This window comes from Stenella coeruleoalba (genome assembly GCF_951394435.1).
Source record: "Stenella coeruleoalba genome assembly, chromosome: 1".
Taxonomy (NCBI): Eukaryota; Metazoa; Chordata; class Mammalia; order Artiodactyla; family Delphinidae; genus Stenella; species Stenella coeruleoalba.
In genome coordinates this window covers 16,497,628-16,518,300 of record NC_137169.1, presented here as the reverse complement: position 1 = coordinate 16,518,300, position 20,673 = coordinate 16,497,628, and the positions used below count along the sequence as shown (strand labels likewise).

Here is a 20,673-nt window from a genome sequence, read left to right as displayed (position 1 = left end):
AGGATAGGGAGGTGAATCAGTGGTTTCTGGCTGGTGTGGGGACTCCATGGGGACAGCTGCCCTCCCTTCCAGGTCTCCGTCACTGCGAGAGACGATGTGCCCTTCTTCGGGCCACCCCTCCCGGACCCTGCTGTGTTCAGGAAGGTGAGGGGCAGCCCCCAGCACCCCCCTCCCCATCATGGGCAGAGCAGGACTAAATGGGTGGGGGCTGAGAGGGTGCACATTCTGCTGTACGAGGTCCTGAAGCCCCACTGTGTGCCAGGGCAGCCGGGCTCCCCTAACTGAGCAGCTGGGGCCTGGCTTTTCTGTTCATCTTGATAAAAACTGTGACTTTATTTTACAACGTCCCAGAACAGACTATATCATTGTTTTACATTTGGTATAGCAGACTCTGTGGCCTTTCCTCACTTCTGTTGTCTTCTTGACAATTTCAACCTTCTTCTAAAATGTTCGGGGAGAGGGGCACACATCTCTCTCACCTCTCAGGAGCCCTCACTTTGAGCCTTGGCTTCGGCACCCCCCAATCCCCCAAACTGAGGCAGTGGGAGACCCCAACCCAGCTCTCCCGAGGGGTGGGCAGCCATGAAGGGCATAGGGCTCACAGGTGCCTGGGCTGGGGAGCTGAGCCCAAGGAGATGCCCTTCTGGGAGTGAAGAGGGCAGCCCGAGGCCCCAGCAGAGCGTGGCTCAGGAGCCCCAGCCCCTTGCCTCTGTGTTCGCCTGACCCCCCTTTCTCTTCTCCACGCTGGGGGCTCCCAGGGGCCTGAGTTCCAGGAATTTTTGCTGACAAAACTGATCAATGCTGAATACGCTTGCTACAAGGCAGAGAAGTTTGCCAAACTAGAGGTGAGTATGGGTTCTTGGGGTTGAATCCCCCCACCCCTTAGAATTTCAGTCCCTGGGGAGAGAAGAGCTGTGTTCAGACCTTGGCCTTAGGGAAGGCTGCCTGGGGGAGGACAGATTTACAGATGAGCAGCGTCAGGGTCAGGGGAGAGGAAGTAAGGGTTCATAAGGAATGCTCAGGAGGGCCTTGGAGGTAGGCGGGCTGCCACAGAGGACGCAGTGGAGGAGGGGCGTGGGGACATGAAGTCAGATCTTTGAGGGGCCACGTCAAGCCCTGGGGGCTGCCTGTGCTGCGGAGGGGCCTGAGGGAAGCCGTCTAGGCTTCTGGAGCCCAGGCCCACTTCCCACTCAGAGAAGGTGGCCACGATTGCAAATGTGGGAAGAAGGGCTGATCCCTGGGGTCTCTCCTAACGGCCCCGGCCTGGCCCTCAGGAGCGGACACGGGCCGCCCTCCTGGAGACGCTCTATGAGGAACTGCACATCCACAGCCAGTCCATGATGGGCCTGGGTGGAGACGAGGACAAGATGGAGAACGGCGGCGGGGGCGGCGGCTTCTTCGAGTCCTTCAAGGTGAAGAGCTGGGGTCTACCTGGGTGCGGAGGGGGACGGGTGTGGTTTTCTTGGAATCTGGGCCCGTGGTTGGGCTACAGCAGGGGGATGCCGTTAGCTACAAGGTGTGGGGGTGTGGCTAGAGGTGAGCTCACATTGGAGGTGGAGTCGGGTGGGGGCGTGGCTCAGGGTGGAGTCACGGGTGGAGTTAATAGGCGTGAGTTCGGACTAGGTGGGCACGCACCTGGGGTAGAGTTTGGGTGATGGTGAGCCTCTGGGTGGACCTGGGCTTTAGAGTGGGCTTAGACTTGGCGGGGGGGTGGTCTTGGCCTGGGGTAGAGCTGCGGTTGGGAGTTGTAAGGTGGGCTCTGGCTGGGGGAGGAGTTGCTGGTTGGAGGCGGGGCTAAGCTTGGGGGCGGAGTCTGCCTGGGAGCTGTGCTGAAGGTTGGAGCCCTCTGGTGCCAAGGGTGGTGGCTCCCAGGTCAGCAGGCAGAGAAGAGAGGAGGAAGCCTCTGTCCTGACCGAGAGAAAGAAACAGAGGTCAGGGAAGGGAGGTGAACGAGGGGCTATAGGAGAGGGACCTGGTCTGCATGACCTTAGGCCGTGTGACCCACCCTGGCTATCTCTAGTTTAGCTTAGTGTTAAGAGCATAGACACCCTGGGTTCAAATCCCAGCTCTGCCACTTACCACCAGCTTGAGCATTCTCTGAGCCTCAGGTTTTCTAATCTGTTGTTTAGGGTAATGGCAACTTACCTCATACAACTGTTGAGAATTATTTGTGAAGCAGTTAGATCAGTGTAATCTAAGTTAAGAAGCAAAATGCAAAGCCCTGCCCATCTACCTCAGCAACTACCATCCAAAGTGAGAGACAGAGGAGGAGAGAGTTCCTCTTCCCCCCACAGGGCCTGGACTCCCCCAGGCTGCAGGTCCCCAGGCGGTGGCCTCTTTGCCACTGTGTCCTCCACCCACAGGAGGAGGACTGCCCATCCTCCAGGTGCCCAGCAGGCTATTGGGGCCTCACATTTACCCCAGGGCAGGCCACAAAGTTGGAGGTGTGGGTTTGCGTAAGAGGATTAGCCCAGCTGCCCAGGCCTGCCTTGGGCTGAGGCGAACAGAACGTCTTTGAGAAAGAGGCTTGAAGAGAGCCCTGCCTCTGCTCACTGGAGACAGGGAGTGGGTGGGAGGAACACGGACCTGGGGTGTCTTCTCTGAGGGGGCCTCCAGTGATCCCACATCTGGTGAGTGCTGGATGGTGGACCGGGCTTAAGTTACAGACCTTCTTCGAGGCAGCGGAGCCCACGGTCAAGGGTTTGGGTTTGGCATCTGGGTTCCAGCCCCATCTCTGCTTCAGTTTCATCACGTGTAAAATGGGCTTGGTGGCAGTGCCTGCTCCCTGGGGCGGATTGAGTGAGAGCAAATGTAAAGCACCCGGCCCTGAAGTGAGCGTTCAGTGCAGACTGACTGACAAAAGTGAGGCACGGAGGGAGGGAGGGAAGAAAAGCAAGGAAGAAACAAGCCCTGAGAGACGCTAAAAGGAGGGAACTGGGGTTTCTGGAGGTCTCTCTGTGCACGCTTTTGCTCATGACCCAGCGTCCTCTGCGGGCTTTACAACAACTGCACGACCGGCCATGAAGCTCAGAGGCTCAGAGGCATGGGGTGGCTTGCCCAAGGTGACCCAGGAAGTTGGTGGCAGAGTCAAGGCCCACACTACCCTTGGCACACGTGGACCTGACTCTCATGTGGTCTCATGGGAAGGAACTTCCTGGGGTCACCGAGATTGGCGTCGGTGGCTCCTGGGTTTCCCTGAGGGGGTGGGGCCTTAGGAAACCCCTACCGCCACCTTCGCAGCGGGTCATCCGGAGCCGCAGCCAGTCCATGGATGCCATGGGGCTGAGCAACAAGAAGCCCAACACCGTGTCCACCAGCCACAGCGGGAGCTTTGCGCCCAACAACCCGGACCTGGCCAAGGCGGCTGGAATAGTGAGTGCCCTCCCCCAGGGGCCCCGCCTCCCCCCCGCTGCCCTGCTGTCCGAGGGCTCATCCTGGGCTCTAGGCTAGGTCTAGCCACTGCCCTCCATGGGGTCAGGTGCCCAGGCTGTGACACTGGGATGCTGAGAGCCTGCAGCCCCCTCCCCAGCTCCTCGGCCCGCCCCGCCTCCTGGCCCCTTATTCAGCTGTGTCTGTTCTGGGGCAGCTTCCGTGTCACATTCCTTATGAAGCACCTACTGTCTGTCGTATGCTGGGGATCGGGCTGCTGTGTGGACACCTCCTGTCAAGCCTTGAGTTTCTGGGAGCACCTGTTGTGTGTCAGGCTGTGGGCACGCACTGTGCGTCAGGACCTGGATTTCTGTGTGAGCATCTGCTGTGTGCCTGGCTCTGAGATGCTGGTGGGCACCGCTGTGTGTCCAGACTTGGGCTGCTGTGTGAGCACCTACTGTGTGTCAGGACCCGGGCTGCTGTGTGGACATGTACTTTGTGAGCACCTACTGTGGGCCCGGCCCTGAGATTCTGTGAGCACCTGTTGTATGTCAGATCCTGGGCTACTGCGTGGACCTAACTCTGTAAGCGTCTGCTGTGTGCCCAGCCCTGAGCTGCTGTATGAGAATCCACCATGTGTCAGGAAATGGACTGCTGTGATAAGCCCCGGGTATCAGTGAATACCTTCTCTGTGTCAGGAGATGAGCTGCGTGAGCACCCATTATGTGCCAGGGCCTCTGTGGTTGTGCCCACCTGTTGTGTGTCAGGACCTGGGCTTCTGTGTGAGCCTCTCCTGAGTGAGCACCTACTGTGTGATTACTTCCTGTCTGCCAGGCTCTGCGGGATTCTGCTACTAACACTCAGGGGGTGTGCTGGGCACAAAGGCTGAATAAGGCCCTCAACTGTGGGCCAGTCTGCTTTCCACTGCCCAGTGGTCACCCCCAGCACTGCACCTACTGCTCCGCTGCCCCTTCCCCATCCATCTTTCCTTCCTTCCTTCCATCCACCCGTCCTTCCATCCATCCGTCTGTCCGTCCATCCATCCATCCACCCACCCACCCATCATTTACGGACTGACTGCTGCATGCCAAGCAAGCCCTGTGCTCGGTGCTGTGAGGCTGTGTCATGTGGCAGGAGGGACCCCCTCCACCCCACCCCTGCCCCATGGGCTGACCTGGCCAGGGAGGCAGGGCGAGTCCTCTGTGTTCCAGCAGTCACCAAGCCCACTGTCACTGGAGAAGCAGGCCCACCCTCCTCCAACCCTAATTCACTAGCCACTCCCTTCCTTCCCCGCCAGAGTGGCCCAGCCTCCTGTGGGTGGCTGTAGAGGGGCCCCAGGGACAGGGCCAGACCAGCAGCACCCACCGTGGCAGTAACCAGACCCATTTCTGTTTTTGTTTTTGCACAACTGTCCCCTCTCTTCATGTTGCTTCCTTTTCCTTCCACTCTCTCCTCGTTCCTTGTTTTCCCTTCCCTTTTTCTCTTCCCCTCCTCCACCCCCTGCCTCCCTCCACCTTCTTGCACTTGTGTATTCTGTCCTCTTGCACCTGTCTTTTTACTCCCTCTCCTCTTTCAAACTGTTTTCGCCCTTGATTTTTCCTTTGTGCCTGCCCCTCCCTCTCCGTCTCTGTCCGTCTTGCTCCCCGGGTCCATCTCTGTGTCTGTCTCTCCGTGTTTCACTCTGCACCCCTTCTCATGTGACTGTCAATCTCTCTCCTCTGTTCTCTCTGTGTCTCCTCCCACCTCTTCTCTCCTTCCCTTCCCCGGCCTTGTCTCTCTCAATCCCCTGCCCCGCTCTCTTCTTTGTCCCTGTCTGTCTGTGTCTGTCTGTCTTTCCCTCCTTTCCCTGTCTCATTTCTCTGTGCCTCCCCCTCCCGCCATCTCTGTCTCTCTGACTCTCTCTATGCCTGTCTCTCTCTCTCTGCTCCCACCCTCTGCTGCTTGCCAGTCATTGCTTATTCCTGGGAAAAGTGCGAGTAGATTCGGACGCCGGGGCAGTGCCATAGGCATAGGAACCGTGGAAGAGGTTGTCGTCCGCGGGGCCGCCGTCTCTGGAGGCTGCCTGCACGCGCTGTTCTCTGCTCGCCCTCAGGACGGAGGCCATATTGGGGACGTTGCCCCCCTCCCCCCGGGACAGGCCCGAGGGCTGGCAGGATGGAGTGCCAGCAGCTCTGATGGCTCTCAGCACCTGCTTTGGGGCCTGGCACCTGTGCCAGTGCCAGTGCCCCCCCCACCAGGGGCTCTGGCCCTGCCCTGCCCCCTGGGACTCTGGCCCAGTCCCTGCCTTTAGGATCTGGTACCTAGAGACCCTCTGTCCAGCTGCACGTCCCCCAATATCGCCAGTTCTGCATGGAGCGCCACCGCCCTCCTCTGCCCTAACTCCCTGTCCCGACCATGAACTGGCCTGGGGGTTTCTGCCCATCTGTGCCTCCATGGGGCCCACCTTCCCGCCTCCCCAGAGAAATGGGGGACATGCTTCTGGTGCCTGGGGCATCCCACCATTGTATATGTGTAACCTGGGCTCGGGGGCATCTTTCAACTGCTCGGCCAGAACCTCCCCCAACCAGTTTGGAGATTCCGAGGTGTAGCAGGGGGCAGGGGCTTGGGTTGCCTCACCCGCTCTCTCCCCGCTGCCCGTAGGCTGCAGGTCCCATGAAGTCCTGGGGGCAAAGAGGCAGCAGTCATTCTGAGGACTTGGCCTCCTCCAGTCCCAGCCCAGAGTGGTTGTCCAGCTCCCTCAGGCTTCTGCTCTTCTCCTGGACTAAGATGCTGGGTCCAGACCTGCTGTGTGACCTCAGGGGGGCCTTTGCCCTCTCTGGGCCTGTTTCCTTATCTGTAAATTAGGACGGCCCTCTCTGGAGATGGACAGTTCTCTCATTTTTCTTGCTCATTGTCTCTGCTTCAGGGCCTGGGCAGCAGGGCCCCAGGGTGGCATGTGGGGGGCACAGGGGCTCCTGGAGCAGGTGGGTACTGAGTTGGGACCTCTCCCCGCAGTCCCTGATTGTCCCTGGAAAGAGCCCCACCAGGAAGAAGTCGGGCCCATTCGGCTCACGCCGCAGCAGTGCCATCGGCATTGAGAACATACAGGAGGTGCAGGAGAAAAGGTGGGTGCAGCAGAGAGGGTAGGAGGGCGTCCTGCGTCTCCTCTGGCTCCCCCGACCCCCATTCAGTGGCAAAGCACAGCAGGCAAGAGGGAGCTCCCACCCTTCTCCCCCTCTGTCCCCACCGGCAACAGCTACACGGTCAAGTCCCTGCTCTGCGTCAGGCACCACGGCCAGCTCGTCGCCTAACATGAAGCCCTATCATCCAGTCCCAGCTCTGCCGGCTCCCAGGGGCTCACACCTTGCACATCAAGGAGCCACAGGTCAAGGGGTCAGGGGCCTGCCCAGGTCACACAGCTGGTGAGGGGCAGAGCTGGGATTTGAGGCCTGGTCCATGGAGGTCTGTAAGTGCATCTGTGTGGGCGGGGTGTGGACAGCACACCGTATTACCAGCAGAGAGCCTCCGGGAAGCAGAGGATAGTTCCTGGGTGTGAGTCCTGTCTCCACCACACTGGGGCTGTGTGACCTTGGGAAAGGCACTGTCCCTCTCTGAGCCTCACTGTCCCAATCTGAAAAATAGGGATAAGAACACAACCAACGGCATGGTGCTGCTGCGGCTGGGGGGGGGGGGGTGCAGTGCATGTGAAGCAGGGAGCAGGTGCACTGAGGCCTCAGGAGTGGAGCTGGCACTGTCCTCAAAGGCAAGAGAGCCCAGAATCCCATGAACCCAGGGTTCGAGTCTTGGCTTCGCCATGTCCTAGCTGCGCGTCCCTGAGCAGGTTCCTTCCCATCTCTGGACTCCAGTTTCCTTATCCATAACAGGGTCTTCAGTAGGTGCTCCCACAGCACCTGCCCCCTCCTTGGCCAGGCCAGCCCAGGAGCTGCAGGGACTGCTCTGGGTCTGGCCCCTGAGGATGTAGGGTGTGGGTACAAGGCAGGAGGCACCCATGACCTCCTCTCACCACCTGGGCCTCCTTCTACCCTTGATGCCAGGCCTGGTGCTGAATCCCCCCGCTGCCCCCATGTGCCCCGCAGGGAGAGCCCCCCGGCTGGCCAGAAGACCCCAGACAGCGGGCACGTCTCACAGGAGCCCAAGTCGGAGAACTCATCCACTCAGAGCTCCCCAGAGATGCCCACGACCAAAAACAGGTTGGGGCGCGGGGCATGCTGAGCCGGGGGGCTTGGGTGTGGTGGGCCCTTTCTTTCTACCCCCTGTCTGGGCCCAGGCCTGCCAGGAGTGTTGACACAGCCATACCACGGCGGCAGGGTGCCTGATTACTCTCCTAGGTCCTCCTTTGACACACACCCGCTGAGCACTTTGTGCATGCCAAGCTCTGCAAGACAGCAGTGAGCTGGACATACACGGCCCCTGCCTCGTGGAGCTGACAGTCCAGCATAACATAACCTAATAAGCTACTTCCAGATAGTGATGATAGAAAAATAGAGCAGAGGATATGATGAAGAATGAGTGGGGGTGGGGCGTTAGGTGGGTGCTCAGGGAAGACATCTACCAAGGGTTGGGGTTTGAACTGGGAGCTGAGTGAGGAGTCAGCCCTGTTAGGTCTGACTTACAGTGGCATGGCAGAGGGAAGAGGGTTTCAGGTAAGAAACACGGCAAGTGCAAAGGCCCTGAGGCATGCTTGGTGCAGTTGGAGCTGAATGAGTGAGGCTGGGCCCAGGCGGACACCGGTAGTGGAGGGGATGAGGTTGGAGAGGCGGGTGGGGGCTAGGTCACGGCTTTGAAGGCCATGTGAGAACTTTGAGACTGGCAAGGAGGCTTTGGAAGATTTTAGTTAAGAGGAGTCGTGGTGCTTTAACAAGCTGACTGTGGTCCCCGTGTGAAGGCTCTGAGGGTGGGGGCAGGAGCAGAAGCAGGGAGGCCAGCCAGGAGGCTGCCCCTCCGTTCAGTGCTTGTTGGCTGAGCCCCTTCTGCGTTGGCTGCCGGGGGTGAGGGGGCTGCTGAGAGGACCCGGCCTGGGCTGAAGAGTCAGGCAAGTGAACAGAGAAGCAGGAGAGGGCCACAGGGACAGGGAGAGACAAAGCTGAGCAGAGAGGGTCATTCCCACAGCAAGGAAGAATCAGTGAGGGCCTCCTTGAGTAGGCGACCCCTGGCTGGTTTTCCAAAGGTAAATTTACTTTTTTGGGATTTGAGGGAAGGAGTGAGACTCCGGGCAGGAGACACAAAGGCCCTGAGCATGGGACAAAATTGTGAGAGAGTTAAAAGAGAGTAGACTGTGGAGTTGGAAGGCCTGGGTCCTGCCGGTTCTCCCACCTATGCCTGCGTGACCTCGGGCCGTGTGCCCATCCTCTCTGTGCCTCGGTGTCTGCTCCTCTGTAAGGTGGGTCTAATAATGATAGCAATGAGATAACTAGGGGAGAAGCACTTAGAACAGTGCCTGGCACAGAGCAAACCTGCACTAGATGGCAGTATTGTTGTTAATAGTTACGATTGAGCATCCAGCCAAGGAAGTTGGACTTTATCTGGGGCAGTGGGGATCCAGGAGAGGGAATTGAGCAGGGGAGGGGCATGATAGGATCCGCGTGTTAGCAAGGACAGTGGCATTGGGGAGGCTCAGAGGCCCAGGGAGCTGTAAGAGGCCAAAAAGGCACTTGGCTGGCTGCAGGCTGGGCCGCCCTGGGCCGGGAGGGCAGGGGCATGGGGTCTTGGCCCAGGAGGTGCCCAGTGTGGATGCTGGCTGATAGGATGCTGTCTGTGGCAGAGCGGAGACAGCAGCTCAGAGAGCAGAAGTGCTGAAGGACTTCTCCCGCTCCTCGTCCAGTGCCAGCAGCTTCGCCAGCGTCGTGGAGGAAGCAGAGGGTGTGGACGGGGATGATACAGGCCTGGTGAGAGGCCCAGGGAGGGGAGGTGCCCCACAACGGCCTGAAAGGGGTGCTCTTTGGTCCCTGGAGATGCTCTGGGTGGAAGCATGAGGCTGGGTGTGGTTGAGTTGTGATCAAGGGACTCAGCCCAAAGGAGTAATGCAGACTGACCTTCTCTTACTCTAAAGCCTTCCGTGGCTCCCCGGTACCCCCCACAGCCCAATCTCTGAGGCCGTTGAAGATCTAGCCCCTCCCTCCCCACCCTCGTCTCTTACCACTTCAGCCATTCTGCCCTCCTTTGCAGTCCCCCAAACCAACCAGGCTTACTCTACTTCTGGGCCTTTGCACACGCCATTCCTCTGTCTGGAGCGCTACCTGTTTCCTCCTTCCCACTTTGTCTGACTGACTCGTATTCATCCTTCTCAATTCAGCCTCATGTCACCTCCTCCTGAAAGCCTGCCTTCCTGGTCCCCGGGTAGGTTAGGAGCCCCCTTTACACTCTCATAGACCCTGGGCTCTGTCCTTGGAACCTGTCTGTCATGCTTCACTCAACAGTCCTTTGGCGAGCGCTGTTCCTTGCCACGCCCCATGCCAGGTGCTGCGTGGGCAGAGGGGACAGTGCAGACCAAGGCCCTGCCCTGTGGGGCTTGGACTAGTGTCTCTTCACAGCCTGTCTTTCCTCTCCTCTTCAAGCTCTCGGAGGGCTGGGACCTTTCCTGATTTCTCTCGGTGGCTTGGCTCACGAGAACATCAATAAATGTTTGCTGAATGAATGAATGGGAGCGCATGTGCGCGTGTGCACGTGTGCCCCTGGGTCTGTGTCTGTTCCCACTCTGTCCTCCTTTGGTTCCCCCTGGGGCAGACATTGCTGGGCCCTCATCCTCTTTGCAGAGGGGCAAGGGTCGGGGGTTGTGGATTGCAGCGGCGAGGGGCTGGTGAGGAGGGGAGAGGGCAGCCAAGCCAGTGCCATGGCCAAGGGCTGACCTCCCTCTCTCTCTGCTCCCCCATCCCCAGGAGAGTGTCTCATCCTCGGGGACGCCCCACAAGCGGGACTCCTTCATCTATAGCACGTGGCTGGAGGACAGTGTCAGCACCACAAGTGGGGGCAGCTCCCCAGGTACTGGCCAGGGCCAGCTTCCCCCACCACAAGCAGGGCCAGTCTTGTGGTGGGCAGGGGACAGGGCTGGGCACAGAGGGTCAAAAGCAGTTCTCAGGCCCCAGGTGGTGGGTGTGTGATGGGACTGCCCCTGACATGGGGACAGTGGGCTGGTCATTGTCCAGCCTAGGGTGGTTGGTGGCTTGGAGGGCTGGTGGTTTCCAGAAAGGCCTTGGAGGGTGATGCAGGAAGGGGGGGGCGGTAAAGAAGGGAGTTAAGGGTGGGAGTCCCAGAGGGAGGGGCTCGGTGGGGTTGGGGAGCACTGGTGCCGACCGCCCATCCATGCCCCCCGTCTCCCTGGTGCCTCCCCGCGGCCAGTGAGGTGGCTCCCTCCTGCCTCCCTCCCCAGGCCCCTCTCGGTCACCCCACCCAGACGCCGGCAAGTCGGGGGACCCTGCATGTCCCGAGATCAAGATCCAGCTGGAAGCATCTGAACAGCACACGCCCCAGCTGGTATGCACAGCCCCCGGGGGCCTGGCCACGGTGGGGACGGGTGGCCTGGAGCCTGGCCCTATGGGGAGCCCTACCTGGGAGGGAAATTGGCTGTTGGGGAGAGGCATCAAAGCCACCAGGGGTCCCCAGGGATGGGGGCTGGACCAAGGGCCCCCCTTAATCCTGGAGGGCTGGGCTCGTCCAGCCTGGGCACAGCCAGTGATTTCTGCCTGCGTGTATCTTCCATGTCGTCTGTCCTGTCACCTGCATTGCCGCCATCTCTGTGCAGGGCTGTTAGCCAGGATGCCCCTCTGAAGGTGACACTGAGCAGGTCAGTACCAGCCCCCAGCTTCTGTTTGGTGGGGAGAGGGCGGGGGTGGACCAGCTTCTCTGTCTTCCTCTGTCACCTCTCTTGGGTGAGAGCTATGTATCTAGGTTTGAGTCCTCTGCCACTCAGTTGCTAAGTGACCGCAGGCCTCAGTTTCCCTATCTGTACAATGGGGCTAATAAATGCTGCCTCACCTCTGCCCATGAGTTTCTGGGAGGATCTGATGGGAGCCTGAAAGGGACTTGGGAATTTTTGGGAGGGTGGGGTCTAGGGGGTTCCCAGTGGGATGGAAAGACCCAGAGCCTGTAACTCCAAGGGTGGGCCCTTCCGCATCTGTCCCCCGGCTTCACGGTGCCTCCGTCTCCCCTTACCCTGCAGATGAGGCCACAGAAGCACAAGGTGAAGATGCTGTGTCAAGTCCAGGCAGACGAGACCTCTGCCCCCGAGGCCAGCACCAGCCTGTGGGCTGCCCCTGCCTCGCCAGCCCTCCTCCTGGCCCACTGTCTGGGCTGTCTCTGCAGGGCGGAGCCATCCAGACCTGGGAGCGGGGAAGCTGCTGGCACCATCCCCACCCCCTGGGCTGGGGGGCCGGCTGGGGCAGGGAGTGGTCACTTGAAACAGGACTCCAGGCCTGGCCATTCATCACCCCTGGATGTCCCTCTGGACTCAGGGGGAGTGAGCTGGAAGGGGGGGGTTGAGACATCTCAGTGCATACAGAGCCTACTGTGGAGGCCGTGGGGTGTGAGGTGTGGTAGAATGAGCACTGGGCTGGGAGTCCTAAGTCCTAGCTTTTAATTTGGGTTCTGCTCTGTGACTATGGGCAAATCACTCTCCCTCTCTGGGCGCTTCTGCTATAAATGGACAAGATTATTTCAGAGGTCACTGAAGGCTGTGAGTCCATGCACCTGCCCCAGAATGGAGGATCGTCGTCCTAGAGACCTCCCATCACCCTACTCTGCTTCTTGGGGTTCCTGGGGCCCCCGGTGGGCCGAGGCTGTGCCCATTGCCCCTCCTGGACCCTCAGTCTCTACCGCAGATCTGCCGATGCCCTGTCCACTGCCTCCACGACAGACGAGTGACCCGCTTGTGGGGCAAGTGGGAGCTGCCTGGCTCCTCAGCCAGCACCCAGCTTAACCCCTGCCTTCCCATGCTCCTGGGCACGCCGGGCCGAGGGGTCTCAGCTGCCCAGAGTTACGGGCCGCACCTTTGCGCCACCTTCACCCACCACGGAGGGGGCAGCCAGGCACAGCTGCTGTGGGTCCACATCCTTGTGTGCGTCTGTCCACACTTTTTAGGCGCCACGCCAAAGGCCAGCCTCCTGGCCCCAACACCCATTTTGGAAGCCCCCCGTGGCCGTGTGTATGTCAGTAACAGTTGTACAAAATAAATTCTATTTATCGCTATTGTACCCCGAGTCGGGTGTGGCTTCACGTGACCCCGCCCCCCACCCGGATCAACCCGACAGATCTCAGTGGCACCGTGGTGGCGAGGGAGAGCCTATTCACCCCCCCGAATCAGCAGCTGGGTCTGCGAGCACCTCCAGGGCCAAGCCGCAGGCTCCGTGACCACCAGCTCTGGCTTCCCCGCCATGGCCCTGCCCTTTCTTCCACCTTGCTCCCCTCTCCACAGCAGGGAGGACGTGGCTTTGAAGGTCCAATCAGGCAGACCTAGATTGGAGCCCTGACACGGTCTCTTTAACTCTCTGGGTGGCGCTGGGAAACTTACAAGCTTCTCTGAGCCTCAGTTTCCACTTCTGTAAAACGGAAGCGATAGTACCTCTCCCAAGGGTTCGTCATGAGGGTTCACTGAGCTGGAGCAGGTGGAACGCCTAGCACAGCGTCTGGCACCCCGTGGGTGCTCAAGGATCGGCTTCCCTCTTTTCCTATGCCCAGTGAAGCTCAAGGGCTTCCCCTATGTGGCCACCTGGGGGCGCCAAGGGATTGCTTACCTGGAATGATGGGGGTGGGGAGATGGCGATGAATCTGTCCAGCTGCTGGAAGGAGCTCACAGTGCAGAGCGGTTACAACAAAGGATGACGAATGCCCTGGCGGGGGTGGGGGGCGGGGACGAGCATGGGGTCCAGCCTGGCTAAGGGAAGAATGGGGAAGACTCCGGAACAGTGGTGCCCGGGCATCCTGGAAAGGCTTAGGATAGTGTCCCTGGGGAGCGAGCTGCAGGTGCAAAGGCAGGAGGCGAGAGAGTGCTGCTTGCAGTCGGGAAGGGAGCCAGCAGTTCTGAATGATGGGAAGGTGGTGATGGGCAGGGAGATGGGGCAGAGATGAGGCCAGAGGTCACGTGGCCTTGGGTGCCAGACCAAGGGGCTAAGGCTTTACGCTGAGGGCACTGGGGAGCCATGGAGGATGTGAAATAGCAGTAGAAAGAGAAGAGGGGGCTGCTGGTGGGGACTGGCTGGCAATGTCAGCCCAAGGAGGGGAGGGCCCAGGAGGCCATTGCTGGGTGCGGAGGGTAACCAGGACAGTGGGCAGGTCTGGAAGATGCTGGGAGACTTGAGCGTCTGGGCGAAGGGCCTGATGTGGCCTGATGCGATGTGGGGCTGAGGGAGGACCTGAGGAACCTTGGGGCGGGGGAGGGGGGGGTTCCTGGCCTGAGTGTTGGGTGAATGGGAGGGTCTCCTCTGAGGTAGGAGCACAGGAGGAAGAGCAGGTTGGGGGATTTGGGGTCTGGGGGCGCGGGCACAGAATTGGGTTCCAGCGGGACTAACCGTGCCTTGGCCTCGCCCCCTCCCCACCACAGCTCCCATGCCCTCCCCTGGACGATGCTGGGTGCAGCCCAGGGGATTTCCCGACAGGGCCCTGCTGTGACACTCAGATGTCTGGGGCCACCCAGGGGTGGTGACTCACATCCACTCCCCAGCCCCGCCCACTTGGGTTTGGCCCTGGGCAACCCTGGGCTCAGTGGGTCCCCTGGTAATCCCCCCTCCCCTCCTCTGCCTCGGCCCTGTTCTCTCACCCCTCCCAGGCCCTGGCTCTTCCCCACTCTCTGCCCCAGTCTCTTACCCTGTCTCCTCCCATCCCACCACCAAGGGCCGGTAGCCCCGCTTCAGCACCAAGATGAAGAGCTTGGCTCTGAGTCTGTTCACCTCCCGGCTCTGTGGCTTTGGGCACGTGATTTTGGCTCTCTGGGCCTCCGGGTCTTCATCTGTGCAATGGGAATGCTAACAGTCCTGCCCTTGGTACCCTGAGGTGAGGATTCAATGAGATGATACCTCAGAAAGTTCTTGGTGCTGCCCTAGCACACAGTGGGCTCAGAAAATGGTGTGTGTTGTGTGTGGGGACATGCAGTTAGCCATTAACGAGGGCCATCTCCGTGACCCGCATCAGAGGCTGTGGAGTCTCTCTCTGAACGGGAGATGAAGCAGCTGGTGCGGAGCCCGGCACAGGTGTCTGGATACGAGGCGTTGGGAATGTACAGTTATCAGTTGCTTCCCTGAACCTCAGCTTCCTGGGCTTTACTGGGGTTCATGATCCTTGTATAAAAGAAGTGGGGCACCCCTGCTTGTATCCCTTTATGATGTGCCCCACCCCACAGCTCCGGCCCGCAGCTGAGCTGGGGCGGAAGCAGGGGGCAGGCCTGATGAGCAGAACCTGCCTTTGCCCCTCGGCCTGCCCAGGTTGTGGCAGAGCCCCCGTCAGCGGGAAGGGCCGGCCTCTGGGCTGGGTTTCAGCCTGGGCCCCCGCCCCACCCCTCCAGGCTCCAAGGTGGGGCTGGGGGAGGCGGAGGACGAATCTGGCCTCTGGGATCAAAGCCTCCAGCGCTGTTTCTCTTGTGCCCGCGCCAGCTCTGTGCTCGTCCTGGGTTCTGAGGTGGGGAGGGCGAGCCAGGACACTGACCCGAGGCTGAAATTAGGGCTTGGGCGGGGGGCGCCGGGCTCCGGGAAGCACAGGACTCTGCTTAGAAATAACTCTGGTGGTGGAAACGGCAGCCAAAGGTTTCTCTGGACGCAGGAGGCAAGAGGCCTCCATGGAGGGACTTGGGCGCCTGGCTGACCCGACAGCCACATCTCCCCTGCCTCAGAGCTGGGACCTTTCTCTCCAGGTCTCAGTTCCCTCACCTATAAAATGGAGGCAAAGCCCTACCTGTTGCTGTCAGGCCAAGAAGCTGTCATGGCCTCTAATGGATGTGGCATAGACCCCATGCCCAATAGGAGGGGGTCCTCCCCATCCCCCAGCAGCTGGGGCATCCCTGGACATCCACGGCTAACTCTGGGGCAACGTTGCCAAAGAGCCGGCCGCAGGCCCAGGCCCGCCCAGTGCCAGGGGACTGGGACCTGGACAGTCTCTGCTGCTCAGGCCACAGGGGGTACTTAACCAGGGACCCTGGAATGTGGAGGTCCCTCCCTCCTTCCCTGTATCCACCCTGCCAAGGGGACAGTCAGGGACGGAGCCTCCTGAAATAACCAGATCTGGTTAGCAAGGCTAATTTTAAAAGCCACTCTGGCTGCCCCATAGGCCCTTCTGGGAAGCCATGAATGTCCCTGTGTTTGCCCCTGGGAGGCAGGGTGAGGGGAGAGCAGAGGGGCTGGGAGGACTCCCACCCCTGACTGCCAGTGCCGGAGACCCCAAGCTGCCTCCCAAGGCCTGCCCATCCAGGGCGCAGAGCCCTGGCCCAGTACAGGGGCTCAGGGGCCCAGCCTCTGCCCTGATCCACTCGGAATGAACCCTGGTGGGCTCTCAGGATCCTCCACCCTCTGCACTGGTCTCCCTGAAGCAGTTCTGGGCAGGGAGCCTTAAGCTCTCTGTCTGTCTCTGTCTTGGCTATCTCCCACAGTTTCCATCTGCTTACTCTTTATGTCCCTTTATCTCTGTGTCTCTGCCTCTCTCTGTCTCTGACACTCAAGGTCCCTCTCTGCAGCTGTGACTCTATCCCCGTCTCTCTGGGTCCATCATGCAGGAGGCCCCCGCAGGCTTCTGACAGTCTGTAGGCTGGACTGTGTACTCCAGGTAAGGGGTAAGTGTCCACCTGGGAGCTGGGGCTGCAGGTGGGTCCTGGTGGGGGAGGACAGTAGTCCTGGGGACTGACAGGAGCTGTAACTGGGCAGGCAGGGGCTCTGTCATGGCCTGGGCCATCCATCCAGGCCAGGTGTGAGCAGAAGAATTGAGCTCCAGGGGTAGGGTGGCCAGATTTAGCAAGTAGAAACACACAGAGCCCAGTTAAACTTGAATTTCAGATAAACAAGGGATGATTTTTAGTTTAAGTATACCTCATGCAATATTTGGGACATACTTAAACTAAAAATCATCCCTTGTTTATCTGAAATTCAAGTTTGACTGGACATCCTATGTTTTATCTGGCAGCCCTATCGGGGAGGCTCTAAGAATGAGAGGAGAAATTTCTTAGGAGCAGCAGGTTCTATAGACCGAGGGAGCCCCCGCCTGGCGGGGATGTCACAGCCACGCCTGGGGGAAATCCCTGTCTGATGTGGGAGGAACAGCTCCTACCCACAGGGAGCTTTCAGTTTTCTGGGGTGGCGCCAGTCCTCAGGAGTTTGGCTGGCGGGGTGCGGTGCACGTGATACACAGACACCAGTTACCTCCTCAGGGGAACCATAGACATCAGAAGGGAGGGTCTCTCCTGAGCCCTGGTGCCTCATCCAGGGCCTGGCACACAGTAGGGGCTTCATAAATATTTGTTGAATGAATGAAGGATTCTCCCAACCCATGCCCACAGCAGTGGGGTGGTGCCTGGCCAGCAGGGGCTCCAGCACCCTACCTGCCCCTCCCAAGCTCCTTGGATCCAGCGGGAGGGTGCACCGCCCTCACCCCAGGGGCTCCCCAAAGTGAGCTGTGGAGGGGAGGAGCAGGGCAGAGGGCACAGAGAGATGATGCCAGCTTTTCTCCTACCCCACCCTCACCCCAGACCCCAGTCCCAACTCAGAGTCCAGCCTGGGCAAGCATGCAGGTCGGGGCTGGGAACTAGGGCAGGGTGACCTCTGGCTTCCGGCATTGGGGGCTTTTGGGGACTAAGGTAGGGGAGCAGGCCAAAGAGGTGCTGATCAGTGCTCCTTAGGGAGACATTTGGACAGTTGGGAGATCCTGGGACCCAGAAACTTGAGGACACTTGTTTCTGGGGAGGTAAGATTTGGATCTTTTCCTGAAGCGCATCGATCTCAGGGGTCTTCCCAACTAGGGAGAGGCCTGTGGTTCTCCCACACCTCCCCCAGGACAGAGTCCCTTAAACAGCCTTTGTGTTCATTCATTCATACATTCATTCACTTATTCACTTGCTGATCCCTCCCTCACTGCCTCCATTCGCTGGGATGACCCGGCTCCAGGCCAGGTGATAAAGGACTGCAGCATCTCTTCTGGTCTCAGTAGGAACATACCTGTTCCAGTGCTGGCCCTGCCACTGGCTCCCCATGTGACCTTGGGCAAGTCACTGACCACTTTGAACCTCAGTTTCCCCATCCCTACAATGGGGATGACGGTAGCAACTCCCTCCCTGGCTACTGTGAAGGGTATGAGATGATGCCAGCCCTCGGTGAGAGAGCTTCAGAGGGGGAGCCACCATGATTATTGTTGTTATTATTATTATCAGTATCATTTTTTTAAATTTTATTTATTTTTGGCTGCGTTGGGTCCTCGTTGCTGCGCGTGGGCTTCCTCTAGTCGCGGCGAGCGGGGGCTACTCTTCTTTGCGGTGCAGAGGCTTCTCATTGTGGTGGCTTCTCTTGTTGCGGGGCACGGGCTCTAGATGCACAGGCTTCAGTAGTCGTGGCTTGCGGGCTCAGTAGTTGTGGCTCTTGGGCTCTAGAGTGCAGGCTCAGTAGTTGTGGCGCACGGGCTTAGTTGCTCCGCGGCATGTGAGATCTTCCCGGACCAGGGCTCGAACCCGTGTCCCCTGCACTGGCAGGCGGATTCTTAACCACTGCGCTACCAGGGAAGCCCCATATTATCGGTATCATTTTGAGGCCCCTGTGGGTTGGGCAGGGAGTGGCTGGCCCCAAGGCCCAGGTCCCATGGCCAGTGTCACACTGAACCATCCCGACAGGCCCGCTTCCTCTCGGGGCTTCAACCATCTTGGACCCCATCCCTCTTTTTCAAGGCATGTCAGCTCCTTCAAGGTGCCTCTGGCTTCTAGATCAGCAAGAAATCCTTCAGAGAAAAGTTAGAGTTGGGGACAGAGCTTGGAGTGGCCATCCGGTGGCAGGGCTTGGGCTGCAGTGTGAGCTGGAGCTAGTCCCTCCTGCTCTGGCCTGGTTTCCCCAGTTGTACAGTGAGGGGGCGGGGCTGGATGTCCTGCCACGGCCTGGACGGGGCCCTCTGTGTGTCATCCTGTTAGTAACGGGTTAGCTCCGAGCCTATAATCACATCTGCCCTGGGAAGAACTAACAGTGACTCTGTAAATTGAGCTCTAATTGCGGCTTTTAGTGGAGTCAGCTGCTCCCCCATTCCCCAACCCCCCCGCCCTGCCCACTGCTCTGAATCAGCGAGGTTGTCCCGGCCTGCCCTGCCAGGCCCAGGAATCCCCCAGGATTGTTCTGGCTCCCACTGAGCCAGCGATGGGTCAGGGACTAATGTCCTTCCAGGACCTACTGTGCACGAGGCTCTGAGCCGGGTGCTTTCCATGCAGTGGACTCCAGGTCATGTGACTACAGCTCTGGGAGGCAGGGGCTACTGGGGCTGTTTTTGCAGAAGGGGAAACTGAGGCACAGGGCAGAAAAGTCACTTGCCCCAGGCCACTCAGCTAGGATGTGGCAGAGTCTGGATATAAACCTAGATCCGTCTGATTCCGAGGCTTTGTTCCCGGCCTGAGGCGGAGGAGACACACCCCACCCCACCCAGGGGCTCCGAGCCCCACAGCTGATGCACCTTCCCCACTGGTGTTTGCTGACAAGGTCAGAGGCAGCTCCCCTCCTCAGGCGGGGCGCAGGCCTGTGGTTTCCCTGTTTGTTCTGGAGGTCCCAGCCGCTACCCCGAGGAGACAGCTAGTGGTTCCCAGGCCACAGCCCCTCGGGCGGAGCCAGACCACGACTGGCCGGCCTGGGAACACTGCCCGCCAGCCCCACTGGGCTCCACCAGGCCCTGGCGCTGGGTGGTCTGGGCAGGGGCCGGGGAGGGCCTCGATCCTGGCCACGGGGCAGGAGCCACAACTGGTTCCAGACTCGAGGCTGCCCTGACAGAGACCTGGAAGGGTCCTGAGGCCGGGGATGGCTAAACTGGGGCAAACATTGCCCTGGTGGGGAGCCCAGGAGGGAAGGCCCCAGGCCCCAGTTCTCTCTGAGGACCTCAAGAGAAACATCCACCCCCTTCAGGATTGTCATTGTTGGGCGGCTGCAACTCAACCACTGAATTGGCTCAGACAGGAGCCTCCTTAGAGGCTAGTGAAGCCAGGGTTGGCAGGCAGAAGACCTAGCGTCCAGCCCTGCCCTCCTCTGGGCCTCAGTTTCTCCATCTGTACAATGGGCAGGGGTCAGGACTCCATGCTTGACCAGGGCTCCACCAGCTGGGCAGGCTGTGGTTGTGGGGTGGGCAGCCCAGGCTGGAAGGATCTCAGTTGTTCCCAAAGTCATTTTCAGGGGCTTCTTCTTGCCCCCGCCCCCAAGTCTTACAGCCCCCGCCCACACCTCTGACACAGCCCCCTCTGTTCCCCTCTCCCAGGTGACTGCCTGATGGAGTGGAAAGAGCTCCCATGGGTTTTGGAGTCTGACAGAGCCCAGTTCAAATCCTGGCCACTGGCTCTCTGTGATCTTGGGCACGTTTCATCCTCTCCCTCCCCCATAGCTTTAAATGCCATTGTGACGCTCATCCTTCTATCTCCGGCCTGGGCTCCTCGCCTGAACTCCAGACTCTTTCCCAACTACCTACCAGCATGTCCACTCCAAAGTCCAATGGGCATCTCCAAGCTAACGTGATCCAAACCAACTCTCTATTTTCTCCCCAGATCTGCTCCCCCATATGCATAAATGGCATCCCACCCAGGTGCTCAGACCCCAAACTGAAGGGGCATCCCTGCTTCCGCTGTCTCCTCCGCTCCCTGCATTCAGCCCGTCAGCAAGCCCGGCTGGCTTTAATTCCCAAACGTGTCTGGGATGAAGCCCCTTCCCACCACACTTAGCTGGTCCAAGCCATCACCACCTCCACCCCCAGGAACAGAAAGGCCTCCAGACTGCCCTCCGGCATCTGCCCCTGGCGTTGCTGATCCCTGCATGGCAGCCAGAGCAATCTTTCCATAAGCTGGATTGTGTCGCTCCCTGCGTCTAACCTTCCCGTGTGACAGAAGAAGATGCAGGTGCCTATCGTGCCCCACGCGACACAGCTCCTGTCCGCCACTCCCACCTCATCCCATCCACCGTCTCCCCTTTCTCTGGGCTCCAGCCACATTGGTTATTTCTGTCCCTCAAACATATTAAGAGTATTCCTGCCCCAGGGTCTTTGCACTTGCTTTATCCTACTTGGACTAATCTTTCCTCCAGCTCTTTGAAAGGCCGCCTTCTTACCGACTGGGTCTCAAACCAAGTGTCACCTCCTCAGACAAGTCCTCCCTGCCCACCAGCTACAGCAGGGCCC

At 59.6% G+C, this 20,673-nt stretch overlaps 1 protein-coding gene across 11 annotated transcripts in view; it reads left to right on the top strand.

Moving 5' to 3' along the window:
* Nucleotides 1-11,798, top strand: part of RAP1GAP (RAP1 GTPase activating protein) — a 50,577-nt gene extending 38,779 nt beyond the window's left edge. For 4 of the 11 annotated variants that reach the window (XR_013830939.1, XR_013830940.1, XR_013830942.1 and 1 more), the window contains 11 exons: nt 73-144; nt 759-845; nt 1,275-1,412; nt 3,241-3,372; nt 6,364-6,473; nt 7,404-7,559; nt 9,131-9,254; nt 10,245-10,347; nt 10,705-10,839; nt 11,108-11,149; nt 11,525-11,798. Coding sequence is in view for 5 of the 11 variants with exons in the window: in XM_079940095.1 (XP_079796221.1) it covers nt 73-144; nt 759-845; nt 1,275-1,412; nt 3,241-3,372; nt 5,318-5,572; nt 6,364-6,473; nt 7,446-7,559; nt 9,131-9,254; nt 10,245-10,347; nt 10,736-10,839; nt 11,108-11,116 (1,248 nt within the window). In the remaining 6 variants the exon portion in view is untranslated. Of the gene's footprint in view, nt 1-72; nt 145-758; nt 846-1,274; nt 1,413-3,240; nt 3,373-5,317; nt 5,573-6,363; nt 6,474-7,403; nt 7,560-9,130; nt 9,255-10,244; nt 10,348-10,704; nt 10,840-11,107; nt 11,150-11,524 lie in introns of all 11 variants that reach the window. The other 7 variants (XM_079940099.1, XM_079940098.1, XM_079940097.1 and 4 more) reach the window with 4 other exon arrangements.
* Nucleotides 11,799-20,673: the final 8,875 nt, after the last annotated feature.